Below are 14,063 nucleotides of genomic sequence, written 5' to 3'. Positions count from 1 at the left end.
TTCAGCAACTGATGATGACGCCATAAATTTCAAGCTGAAACCACTCACGATAGTGGTCTCCCGCGTTCATTGATGACATATTTCTTTTAAAAAACTTAGTTTATGCTTCTCAACGTTGTTTTGTATATCATAAGACTATATTGTTATTATTGATTATTAATGTATTGTATTACCCTGACCAGAAATAAAAGCAAACATATCAAACTTTGAAACAAACTCTTCGTTTATTGAATATAATCTTAACTCCATTCTTTTAGCTGTATCATTGAAGTTGTAGACAGTTGCTATATACAATATAACATTTGGCATAACTTTTATCCCAAAAAAATGTACTCCAATATGATAATAAAATATCAAAGTTCGCTAATTTGTATTTCCTTCGATTTTAGATGACGTGATGGACAAACCGTCATCTCAGACCGTTGCTGGCTCAAAAACCTTTAATGCTAATGTCAACATTAACGCAAACGTTGACATTAAGGGTAACATCAACGACCTGGATTTGAACACCGATGTTGTGTTGTCAAGCCGAAGTGCCACAGTCGCTGGTGCTAAGACATTTTTCCAACAAATCAGCTTAAGTCAGCCCATGAGTGTATCGGCAGGAAAAACAGTGGATACGGTAAGGCAGTCAATTTTTTTTGGTACCAACTCACCATTTAGAGTTTGGCTGTGGAGAAAAGAGATTGATCGTCAGAGTAATAGACAATTTATACGGTAATGTTGAAACTGACGAATAGCTATTAAAAGGTAATAGGATTTTCCAGCCATAAAATGGTTGCCCGGCCTGCACTATTTTCTGACGCCATCAAGCTTTTCTGGATCTTAAATATCTGGGTTCTTTTACAATTTTCTTCCAATTCATTCTGATGAATCAATCGGTTTCATGCTATCTAGAGTTGCAATGATCATTATGACAGAGGTATTGATCTTTGCTATAGAAGTTCAGTTAACTTTCCTGTATCAGGATAGCAGAAGTTACAGACACTCATATCCTTGGGACGCCTACATACAGTTCCCAACGATTGCAACCAGCAGGTATCGATCGCATTTCATTTAAAAGAAGGCAGATACATGTATAGATCGTGAATTAAGTATGTCAATACTAGACCAAAAGCTTTAAAAAAAAGCTTAGAGTCTAAAGAAAAATGTAGGCCATCATGAAAGACGATATGTCATTTAGACCTAAAAATACATGCGGGCTCGCACTAGCGTACTACCGTCGGTGAATGGGGTTGATCATAATAAAATATCAGAAATTGTTAAATAAATCCCCTGAATCGACGGTTATTCCTTTCAAAGTCAATACAAGCATTCCCCATCTAAAATAGTATTTAATTCTAAAATATTTCTTTTTCATTTGGTCTCGATCTAGGTTGATGTATCCGAGTTTAGCAGCCTTGTTCTGTCTATTGAAAGTGGCGGTGTTATTACCGGTGATGTGGATTTTGATAGTACCGTCGATATCCCAGGAGACGTATCGATAGATGGAAGCCTCATCAATGATGTCGATTTTACCAGTGCATATAACGATGCTGTGTTTTATGATACCGAACAAACTATAACAGGTATGCCTAAACGATATTATCGTTCATGCGAGTTTGGACATTTAAGGGGAAGGTGAACAGTATAATGCTAAAGACAAAGATACTTAGTTGTTTTTTTCTTGCTGATCTGCGTAACTAGCGTGACAATATATATATATATGTACCTGTAGAGACTGCAACCTGAAGTTGCTCTGAAGCTTAACCATGAGGGATTGTCGGGCAATTGGGAATAAATACTTCCTGGAACATATTGCCTAATATACGAGAAATGGGCGATTTCTAAATTAACCAGTGTGCAGAGGTTAGTGTTTCCGGCTCACAATAGTGGTGAGCATCAGAATGTTGTGTATCTGCTTGACTGAGAACAAATCCATCATAAAAATAAAAAATGAAAGTCGCTTTCATTACACATTGTAAAAGGCTAGCATATTTGATATGTTATCTTGTAAGCTTTCAAAGATTACACTTTGCAACGGATAATACTGTATCACAAAGTCATAATCCACCAGACAAAAATATTTGCATTTTCTTATCTCTTCTCACTGAAGTTTCTAAGACGTTCCTCAATGACATGAAGAGCAAAGATGACGTCACCGTCGATGGTGAGGTTAACGGTGTGGATATATCTGAGAGTGTGTTCACATTGTCAGGAACACAGACCATTGACACACAGATGGTGATCGTTGATGGCGGTGTAACAGCTAAACAGGATGTGAACTTGACTGGGACGGTGAATGGGATCGATCTATCTGAGGAAGCCGTCTTCTCGGACATTGTCCAAACTATAACAGGTAGTAGATGTCTCACACCTGTATATATTTCCCCATTACAGGCGCCTTAAAATCCATTAAATATAAATTCATATAAAATAAGGGTTTAATTAGGGAGACTTATATCTACTCCTAGTGGACAGGAAATATTTTCACGATCTTAAATGACCATCAAAAATAGTTCAACGCGTATGGAAACACCTAGCTCTTGACGAGATCTCATTCATTATCTGAAACAATGAAATTAACCTAATTCGGCAGTCAAATAGTTCCAAACGTAAAGTGATATTTCTGAGAAGCTACATCTTTGATAGAATGATGGAAAGTGATAACGAATACCAATAATCATTTTTCTTCCAGGAACTGTGATCTTCACGAAAGATATTGTTGTGGCTGGGAATACCATAGTTACCGAAGGAACAACCGTAGATGGGGTCGATATTAGCGCGTATGCAGAAACGGCTATCAAGATCATTGATGAACCACAGAGCATGGCTGGAGTGAAAACATTCTCTAAGACCGTAACAGGTGTGTAGATAGGGAAACATTTCAGTGAAAAAAGAATGATGATCAGGAGGAATGCAGGTGTGTGGATGTGTGTGTATGTCGGGGGAGTACAATGAACACGTACCTAATACCATTGGTACAGAGATTGCAATTCAATCTCAGACAAAACGAAAAGAGATGCCATTTTACTTATTTTCAATAAACACCACTTGATAACAAACACCTCTCCATCAAAAGATTTCGGTAATTTGAATATATTGCGAGAATTTTTATCGTTGGATGAATTAGGAAACCATTGTGTTTAGTAACCTTTCCTGTCTTGTGACCTACGTCATGCATGATTAGAATAGATAGTCAAATATCAACCACATATCATTGTTATTAAAATATCATACATCTACCAAGGGTCCATTTTATAAAGACTTAAAACTTTGCCATAATTGTACTACAATGGAACGCTTGGTTGTGATTGGCTGCTGAGCCCTGTCACCAAAGTAGCTGCTATAATGAGTTACCTTAGTTGTAACTCTTTATGAAACGGACCCAAGATCTAAAACCTAAACAATCCTATATTCCTTCGCATTAAATTGGATCATTCAGTATCTGGCAGCATCACGGTCTCCGGTGACGTCAACGGTGTGGACATCGAGGATCTATACGATGACGTCTTGGCGAAGGGTAGGGAACAAACATTTGAAGTAGAGGTGGAAGCCACGGGCTCAGTCGAATTATCGGGAGCCGTCACCCTACAGAGTACCATTGATGACCTTACTATCCCAGATGACTTTGTACTTCTTGGTGAAAGTGGAAATATAGGCGGTGGGTATTGTTTTTGAAAAGATTTTGTAAACGTTGAGTATATAACACCCCCTTCATTATGGAAATTTGTACAGGCATTTGGTTTTTAGGGTCTTATTAGGTCTCGGGTAGTTGTTTTGTAGACACCCTGTGATAATAATGTATCCCAGAGGAAAGGATATACACAACTCTGTCTGTCGTCGCCCCCCCCCCCTCTCTCTCTAATAAATATAACTGCACTCTAAATCACGAGACAACAATTTGAAGAAATTATTTTGTCAGCGGGCAAATTATGACGTTTTTATTTAAGAATTTTCCTAATTTTTAATAGAAGTTATACAAATTAAGTGCCTCTCTAACAAGATGTATCTTAAAATGTGATTAGATTGTTTTATGGTCGTATCCTATAGCAATACTATGAATTACAAGAGGTTTTCGAATTTCCTTAGATTTAGACTTTGAACCTTATATTGGATCTTTCACACACGAGCGTTGTCCAAAGATAAAGACAAACAAAATGTTCACTTGTGGTTCAAAGTACAAATAAATAGCATGTGATATGTAGATCCTGAAAGTCGAATGTCCTCCGCTTATATGCCCTTCCAAGGTCGGTCGGAAATAGTTATCAATTAAAACCTCGTCAAATATTTGAATCACAGTATTCCAATACAGAATTGTATCTTATGTACAATCACCAAATTCTCAAGTACCATTTTTTACAATTTTCTACGTTTACAGGTTACAAGACTTTCTCTGGTCTAGTTTCTATATCTGGAGCTCTAACAATGGGCGATACAAAAACGATCAATGGCGAAGACCTCTCTGCATTTAATGCAAATGTAAGCAAATACCCTCATTAAAAATATTCATGAAGTAGAGACTGATAAAGATACAGCAATGGTTTTGGAACATGAGATGTGCCAGTATCGGATCGATCTAGCCGGACTAGACACATTGCGTGGACTGACCCCACATTATATGGCCCCAAATGATAATGGCATGTATTTTGAACTCGGGATTTAACTATGGTAGCCAAATGTAACACAAATTTCTGACAGTACAGGTTAAAATTAACAGCTTAGTTGACACACATATCATTCAAAACTATAATTGAGGAAAGAGCAAAATAAACATATCTAAATTTTTTACGGTACCTTCTGAAATCACTTTTTTCTAAAAGAAAATCTTCATTCAATATCTCTCAAATCATGGGCAAATGCAAAATGTACGTGACATTAAAATATTTTAGGCCTACTTGTACAGAATACAAAATTTAATTAGCTCGATGCGCCTCGATCCAACAAGATATGTAATATACTAATTTTGTTTCATCTTCATAATTCGTTCTATTTCACAATGATATTTTAATTTCTATTATGGAAATGATAAATAGCCTTTCCAACTTTTGGTTGAAAATACAATATTTAACATATTAGATTTTTTGAAAAATCAAAAGAATAATAATTTCAGCACATTTCTCTTTTGGTCTTTTCAGATCTTGAAGATAAGTGGAAATCAGGAACTGTCGACAGCTGGAATATCTTTTGACTCTGCATTGTCCATCGGTGGTGACGTAACCGTATCTGGAACAGTTGAAGGTCACACAATACCAACCGACTTGGTTCTACTCGCTGAGGATGAAGAGATTTCAGGTAACAAGTGTGGGATAATAGCGCATATATTGCTTTGCCCCCCCCAACCATTTTTAATTTAAATATACATTGGGTAAGAGAAGAACCTCTTCTCTGGTAAATCCAATATCATGCATTAATTGTGGGATGCAACTGTTTAACAGGCAATATTTAGAACTGGGGCCTGTCCAATATTACTTTTCTGTATCTTATAATACTTTTGAATGTATTTGCTTTACATTATTCTCACCCAAAATATAAGTGCCTTTTAGAAAAAAAAACTCTGTAGAATGCCTTTGGTACAGCATTGAGACGTATTAAAACATTGTCTTAAATGTTGGTAAAGTAATGGTTTAATTATCAGATGAATGTGACGTCATATTATATTTCGTATTTTTCACGATCAGTGGTAGATATGAAACTATCGGTAAATATTCTTAATTTTTAATACTTTATAATCTATAGAGTAAAATAATTTCAAGAAATATTTTCTGAATAATTTTAAAGGAAGCCATTGGTGTTCATTAAAGGTTTATCATTCGGGCGTAAATTAATTAGAACCCTCATTTTTTACTAGGTTACTTTTCCTTCAAGCATCGACCACTCACACACACAAATGCAAATGTACGAAACTTATTGCCAGCATCTGTTGTTTGAACTCTCTTTGCTTTCATTATATATTTCCTTTTAAATGAAATTTAATTACGACAAATATCAAGAACCACAGGAGTCCAGGGCTTGCTTATATACAAATCCCCTCACTATTATGTTTATCCTTTAACGAAGGGGATTAACTCCTATAAACTCGATTAATAATTATATATCTCACCTGGGGCCCCGTCTTATAAAGAGTTACGATTGATCCGATCAACCACAATTATGGAAAGCCAGCAACATCAACATAAAATGCATGTTCAAAATATTTTTTAGATATGATGTAAGTCATACATTCATAATTCTCTTAAAGATTTAGTGTGATTCTCTTTATTTAATAAGGAGAATGTGGGAATTTCATGTAGAAGAATTATGGTATGGATGGATTTCCATACAGTTGAGATAGATCGGATCAATCGTAAGTCTTTGTATGACGGAGCCCTGATCCTACAAAGCTACACAATCTAACTAATGACATTCTGTAATCAACTGTTCTGTCAAATTTTCCTTTCGACAGATTGCAAGACGTTTAGCGACGCGAACGTTGTCATATCAGGAGACATAAGCACGCCTGATCTCGATGTGACTGGGACCGTTGACATGGTTGATATCGATACGCTGTATAGCGATGCTGTAAAGACGGCTTCTGGGGGATATTGTACTATCGCTGGAAGGAAGACCTTCCTAAACTTTGAAGGTATTCCAATTAAAACAAAATTCCCTTTAGGCTACTTAAAAAAAACATATGCATAATTTTTGCCACTTCGTGAGAAATACCAGACCCTTTTGAAGTCGCGAAAATTTAGTAATTGTTTAGATTTTAAGAAATTAATCGAACAGTAAAAGACAATAATTCAAAAGATTCCTACAGATTTGTTTATACCTAAATGGTTCTTTGTACATTTCATAGACCGCACACATGCTATTAAAAAAACTGTTTCATTATTCTAGAAACACATATGCTTTATCGTCGCCACTTTGTGAATGCCAAACTGTTTCGAAATAGCCTAATGATTCAGATTTCAAGAAATTTCATCAAATAGTAAACAAAATCATTTGAAAGATTGCTAAAATTTAGTTGAGGCCTTAATGGCTTATTGTAGATTTCATGGAATACATAAAAAATAGGGACCTATTTACATGCTGATGAATTATTAATATCTCTTCTACAGTGACAGGTGAAACATCAGTCGAAGGGACGGTTGATGGAGTCAACCTATTGACCCTGACGAACACCGCCGTATATTTAGCTGGCGCGCAGGATGTTGCCGGTAGATATATTTCTATTTTCTGAATAATCCTATCGATAGTGCATTAAATTACCTTTCCCAATGTTCATGGTGTTGCAGCCACATGCCCTATAACATCATGAAGTATGCTTTCCTGCATGAAATCTTAGAGGAAATTAAAAACTATCCTGAAGAACCTAGTACCTTCAAAGACAGTTGGGTTAGTATTTCATGAAAAGAAAAATGTCGGTGGTTTCCGATGACAATTTTGCTCTCTGCCAATCAGATGTTAGAATTTCATTAGCTTATAACAATTATTAAAACATTACCTTGCTCTTTGTTTCATGACATGCTCCCTTATAATAATGTGAGAGTTTCTGAGTTACTTGTCACATCCCACCGCTGCCACCGAAATAGAAACGATGTAGATATTATCTTTTGCACACGCCCATCAAAAAACGTAGCTGCATACTTGATGTCACATTTTTTCAGGGGGTGAGGTGATTTAATTGTGCTCCTGGACATTAAATTTGGTGATCTGATTTGCGCCAATGGATTCGTCTCACCCCATCGCTGTCATCGAAACATTTGTGATCTTGTTCAAAGAACAGAGGATTGAAAATCGATCAGGTTCCATATTGTATCAATCAAGATTAATGAAACTTTTACTTAGTTAATCATTGTCCTAATCTATTTTCCTGATCGAAGTCAACGAAAATATTCAAATATCTTGTTCAGGGTCTGTTTTCTTTTTATCTTAGTTTCCTGTTTAATGTAAAGGGGCAATGATCTTATTCCACTATCTATTTACACGATGTACAGGCGTTTATATGTAAAACGTTCAGCACATAATGTCTATCTATTTACTAGTGAATTTTGATTATTTGGACATGTAAATCAATCGTAATTCAGCCTCATTGGCTTAATATCTTAATAAAACCATAATGTGAGTGATTTGATATTCACAGGCTTCTTTTCTGATTGACCTTGCTTACAGTAAATTATTATAAATGTTTTGAAAATATTTTTCACAATCCATGAGATTATAAGCATAGTTGTTTTCCATATTCATTCAATATCATTTTAGGTGATAAATCGTTCTCAGCTGGAACCACGATAACGGGTAATGTTGCAGTTACAAACCACGTGAATTCGGTTGATTTTGCGCAGAAAGCCGGTGACGTCATCTACAAAGATACTATTGGAGAAATACGGGGCGCGAAGACGTTGTCTGGGTATTGTATATATTATATTTTTTCCAGCTCAAATAATGAATTGATTTGACTTCTTGAATGATAGAGGCTTGTATTAAAAAATGGAAGTAAAGAAGTAGGATCAAAACACTATTTGCAATAAAATTTTATTGAATCTTTGGTTACAAATGCCTAGATTTACTTTGTGTTCACAGCATATTGAGAAACATGATTATTTTCAATAAATCGATGACATATAGATTAATTTACACGTAGGTCTTTTGTAACTGTCAAATATCCCACACTGAATGGTATGTCAATTCCATTCAGTTCAGCTTTCAAAGAATATATAACTCATTTTTTATTTTCTTTGCATGATTATAATCCGAATTGTTTTTTTTCTATTTTCGGTCTTATCTCTCTTTTAGAGGCTTGGCAGTCACTGGTGATATGGATGTAGATGGTTTAATTAATGGTGTGAATGTAACTCTCCTTGATGAAACCTATCTATCTAAGCAGTATGAACAGACCCTTGATGGAAAGAAGACATTCACACAATCACTAACTTTAGGTAGGTAAATCTTGATATGCGTGTTAAAGGGGAATCCACCCCAAATAGAAAGTTATTTTCATAGGATATTGACAGAAAATTAGACAAGCAAATGGGTAAATGATTCATCCCTATGGGGATCTGAAATTGGACACTTTGGTGATGTCATTTTCACTCACTTTAGATTTTGATAGGGTCTAATTGCGTGTTATGGCACGGTTTTTAAAATATGTACAGACTTTTTTAAAACCGAAATTATTCCGATGTATTCTATAAAATATGGGCAAATTATGAATAATTGGTTAAATGTTTTAAAGATAAACAGTACTGAATTGCACGTACTTTAATTCATTTTGGTAAAGAAAGTAATGATAGTTGTCATTCTTCAGTTCCCAGTGGGACTTGTTCACCGATTTCTTCGCAATGGAAAAATGAAGTCTGTCAATTCCAAGACAGCATTTTTTATAAATATTGTTCCTCAAAAATATTAATAAATATCCCTTAATTTGGACCGTAGTGAACTCGGTAAACCTAGTAATGACAGTTATAGTCTGGCATTTCCAACATTCTTGCGATAATACATTAAAAACTTATCGTTTAATTTGACTTTTACAGCAAACCTAGATTTAGCCAGTGGAAAGACGCTAGACACTGTAGATCCGAGCAACTTCTTACTCTTGGATGATGATGAAACCCTAAGTAATACCGTATCATTCTCTAAAGCTGTAACCATTCAAGGAAGTGTGGACGTTGAAGGACTTATAAATACAGTGGATATAGAGGAGGTGATTACTGGCAGTGCTACATTTTACAGAATAAAAAAATAAATAGATTTCGATAGTATACACTGAACCACAGATGGGGTGGGGTGCATGGGCTCTTCACACCCCCCCCCCCCGGAGTTTCACGACCAAGAAAAAGAAAAGAAAGACGGAGAAAAAAAGAGAAAAAGGGGGGAAAGGGGACATATGATATTATTTGTGCATTATTCCAATTATACTATCAATAGTTATTCAAAATTCATTGCTGGTAGACAAGTTTTGAAGAAGATTGTTTTTCCAACGATATAATCATTACTGTATAGGGCTTATTTTCCGAGCTTGAGCAATCCAAGCATCTTGACATATCTCGTTTTAGAATTTTCGTTACAACGGGGTTACAACCCACTCACCCTTGGCTCTTTAATGCACTCCAGTCGGAACCTAATATTTTTTCTTCTTGACCATAAACCTAAATTATTAGATTTGGACAATTTAAAATTGTGGAAGGTGACAATCGGCTAGTTTCAAAACAACTACCCTATGAAAAGAACAGTGTTCTAATTCATACAGTATGTTAATTAAACTGCATATTTTGAAGAGTGATGCTTTAAAACTGTCAAAAAAAGCATGTTTGTCATGCAGAATTGCCCAGATTGAAAGTGATACGAGAGAAAGTAGGCCTACTTTATTTCTTGTTTGCTTCTTTTTACAGCTTGATAATAAAACAGTTCGACTCACAGGAAAAAGTCAGAGCGTTAGTGGTGTGAAATCTTTCCCTTCTATCACAGTCAATAACAATATCGTCATAGATCCCGGTCTAGTTGATGGTGTAGACGTATCAGGTAAAACGTGCTTATTCACAGCAAAAAAGTGGTGTTATATAACCGGTGAACATGGAGCACCACCCAAGTCATTTTACACCGGTGTTAATTTCCATGCCTTAATACGTTAGTACAACTACTTGGTCAATGTACAAAATGAGTGATGCCCCTTGATTGGTGTTAATTTAACACTACGGTGTTAATACAACACCTATAGTTGTTATTCTAACACTTTTGGTGTTATTATATATCAATTCTAGGGTTTAATTTCAAAACTGTTTATGGTGTGGTTCTCTAGGGGCACCAACTGATTTTTACAGTGACCAAGAATTTGAACATATGAAAGTCATTGAAATTATTGTTAATTTTTTCCTAGTTCAAATTATGTAGAATTATTCGAAATTGATCGTCACGGTACGTTCGGATCCGAGGTTTATGATTCTTACATTATTTAGTCTAAAGTGCATGAATTATGTTTAGGCATATACTTATTTATCATTAACATGACTACATTTTACCGGAAAAGAGCAACGCATCAATAGCATTGATGTGCAGATTTATTTTCATGAATTTAATCATCATTTATACTCATCAATCATACCTACAAAAAAAATCAAAATAAATAAACCATACATTTCAAAATATTTATCTTCATATTCCTGTTAGATAAAGAAATATATGGGTACCCTTAAAACTGTTTTATAACTCATTATTTGTATCGGGTCATAACTTTCATTTATGCCAAGGATTTGCATTTGTTTTGTAGCCTTTAGATCAACCCAACGCAAGATGATCGATGCATAGGTCATGATTTAAAAAAATCTTTTTTATGATTACAGACCTCTCAGACAGGGTTCTGCGCTCTACAGTAGATAACGATATCAGTGTCAGGACAGTGTTTGAGGGCGCTGTAACAGTATCAGGGAATCTCTTGACAGAGGCCCTGACAGGAGGAGTCAACCTAACGAACCTCTTCCAAGATGCGGTCTTACTTAGTGAAGACATTGTGAGTTGATCATAGTTACCTAATATGATTAGGGCTAGTTAAACTTTATCATTGTTGCCTGTTACATTAGTCTACAGACTTTGAAGCAGAGAGTCATGAGTTCAAATACAATGTTCAATGGCGTAATTCCCTCAAGTAAGAAATTGATCCAAGTTGTGCCGCACTTAACCCATGTGAAGTAAATGTGTGCCTGGCAGAAATTTATTTCTTGAAACGCGGAGTGCGATTATAGTGTAATTATGCTGCATCTATTTTAGAACGCTTAGATATTTCTGATTTTAAATGGGTTACATCATTTAACTGAAATAGAAATGGCACCAAGGTCATATGTTGTTTGAGATACCAGTGGAGCACCTAAACAGACCTTGCTACTCTTCTTTTTTCCCCAGACGCTTGATGGAACTGTCGTCTTCGATTCGACAGCTGTGACGACGATGGAGAACATGGTGTTTGAAGATGATCTTGATGTCTTGGTGAATCTAGCCCAGTCGACCCTTGAAGTCCTGATGACCACCACGATACGAGCATCTACTGATCAGAACATCACCGGGAATGTTGTCTTTGATGATAACTTAGTTCTACAAGACTGTCTGAATATTGATGGTATTGACAAAGTTTAGTGTGGCACGATGATATACTCTAAAATCTAGCTATAATGATTTACCTATATATTTTAAAGGCCTGAATATTTCCGATTAATTTGGTTCATGAGCTTGAGTAATTGCCAGAATCTTTTTTATATACAAAATATGTGTAAGTAATGGGAGTCAGAAAGCATGATTATTGTACAAAGTTAATATTCTTGTTTGAAATCTTAGAATAAGTAAGCCAGAACTGGCTGTTTTGTCTGTCAGAGTCTCTGTACATTGTCACCAGCTGAAATACGGTAAACACCAATCAGCATACCGTATTTCATTTTCCTTAATTTTGAACAACTTATGTCATCTGTTTTAAGGCACTACTGACTCTATCGACATATCGGAGCACGCTGTACTGAAAAGCTCCGAACAGACCATATCAAGCTGTACAAGGTTTGGCACTGGTTTCAGAGTGGATGGTGATATGACAGTTGGGGGCACTGTTGATGACGTCAATCTGGCCACATTAGTTAGTTCAAGGGTTACATACTCTACTGAACAAGAAATTACAGGTGTATGGGCATTTGATGACGTCACAGTGAGTGGTAAGAAAGTTATGACGTAAACTTGCCTTTTCCGATATCATCTTGAATTATCAAATATTTTTTTCCTTTTCAAGTTGATGTATTCGTTTTTGGAGGGTGTCTGTATCGGGCCTTCGTGTTGTGGAAAATGAACTAATAAAGATATATTGATGGGTTTTTCACCATCATTAATTCAATAAAATATTTAGTTCCTCCTTTGCAAACGGCTTAGAGATTGTTATGCCACCTTACAGACAATAATCCGTGTTCATGATTGAAACGAACAACCAACCACATGATTCAAAGCCACCATCCGGCTTACTAAAAGCAGATAAGTGAACAATAGTAGTGGTGGTCCAGATTGGACCTTGGTGTTTGGAAGTTCTCTGTGAGGAGGGAAGATGAGTGGATTGGCGCTGATTTTTAGAGAGTGGGAGTCATGTGCCCTCTATGTGTTAGCTTTGAGAAAGAGAACTTCCAAACACCAAGGTCCCATCTGGTAGTGGCTACGTCAAAGCAAAACGATTTAACCAATGAATTTTTGACCAATTCGATAATCTTTTGATCGACTCGATTATCTTTTGGACCAAATCGATAATCTTATGACCAATTCGATAATCTTTTGACCTCCATAATCTTTGGATAAATTCGATAATCCTTTGACCAGTTTGATAATTATTGACCACTTCGATAAACTTTTGACAAATTCAGTAATCTCTTGCATAGGTCGATAATATTTTAGCTAATGCGATAATTTTGTTACCAATTCGATAATATTTTGACAGATTTGATAATCTTAATTTGACCAACTCGATAATCTCTTGGTTATACAGGTAATGTAACTATCGATGGAACCCTCAACGAAATCGACGTGGGCGACGATCTCGTGACTTTGCACAAGAACGCTGTGATCACAGGCACCAAGTCCTTCACAGCCAACCTCGAAGTCATCACCGATCTCGACACTGCTGAAATAAATGATATCGACGTTATAGAACTGAAAAACCTGGTGGTGTTGAATGAAGGCACATTCAGTATCTCGGGTGAAAAGGTGACACATATTTTATTTTTAGATGGTTTGAACGGAATATCATCATAGAAACCAAAAAGAAAAGACAAAAAGTGGAAGTTATTACGAAATACTAAGAGGCCGAATTTGAGTCTGATTTCTACATGTGTGAGACCGAAGGAATTTTTTTTTAATGAATTATCACTGAAGAAACGTGTATGGATATTCGCTCTACAGTGCGTATCAAAAAAAGTTTACACTTTGAAAAAGTCCTGGGAATTAAAAGATATACAACATGTGGGTAATTTTTTCACATATAATCTTAGTTAGAGTTAGGGTCTCATCTATCAAATGAAATTAAAAGTTTTGACAGAATGTTACACTTGAGTGAGCACGGTCCATTTTTGTAAAGCTCGCAGAAATCT

The 14,063-nt window shown here is 35.8% G+C and overlaps 1 protein-coding gene across 2 annotated transcripts in view; it reads left to right on the top strand.

The window, feature by feature from the left end:
• Nucleotides 1-14,063, top strand: part of LOC129270548 (uncharacterized) — a 37,099-nt gene that overhangs the window by 8,494 nt on the left and 14,542 nt on the right. For both annotated transcript variants that reach the window (XM_064105953.1, XM_064105954.1), the window contains exons 12-28: nt 390-622; nt 1,376-1,568; nt 2,096-2,338; nt 2,678-2,845; nt 3,425-3,643; nt 4,361-4,461; nt 5,118-5,274; nt 6,425-6,604; nt 7,080-7,178; nt 8,224-8,371; nt 8,758-8,900; nt 9,495-9,664; nt 10,353-10,482; nt 11,301-11,467; nt 11,857-12,070; nt 12,423-12,650; nt 13,463-13,680. In XM_064105953.1, coding sequence (XP_063962023.1) covers nt 390-622; nt 1,376-1,568; nt 2,096-2,338; nt 2,678-2,845; nt 3,425-3,643; nt 4,361-4,461; nt 5,118-5,274; nt 6,425-6,604; nt 7,080-7,178; nt 8,224-8,371; nt 8,758-8,900; nt 9,495-9,664; nt 10,353-10,482; nt 11,301-11,467; nt 11,857-12,070; nt 12,423-12,650; nt 13,463-13,680 — 3,011 coding nt within the window. The remainder of the gene's footprint in view (nt 1-389; nt 623-1,375; nt 1,569-2,095; nt 2,339-2,677; nt 2,846-3,424; nt 3,644-4,360; nt 4,462-5,117; nt 5,275-6,424; nt 6,605-7,079; nt 7,179-8,223; nt 8,372-8,757; nt 8,901-9,494; nt 9,665-10,352; nt 10,483-11,300; nt 11,468-11,856; nt 12,071-12,422; nt 12,651-13,462; nt 13,681-14,063) is intronic.

Source organism: Lytechinus pictus, chromosome 10 (genome assembly GCF_037042905.1).
Source record: "Lytechinus pictus isolate F3 Inbred chromosome 10, Lp3.0, whole genome shotgun sequence".
Lineage (NCBI taxonomy): Eukaryota > Metazoa > Echinodermata > Echinoidea > Temnopleuroida > Toxopneustidae > Lytechinus > Lytechinus pictus.
This window is presented reverse-complemented; position numbering and strand designations above follow the sequence as displayed.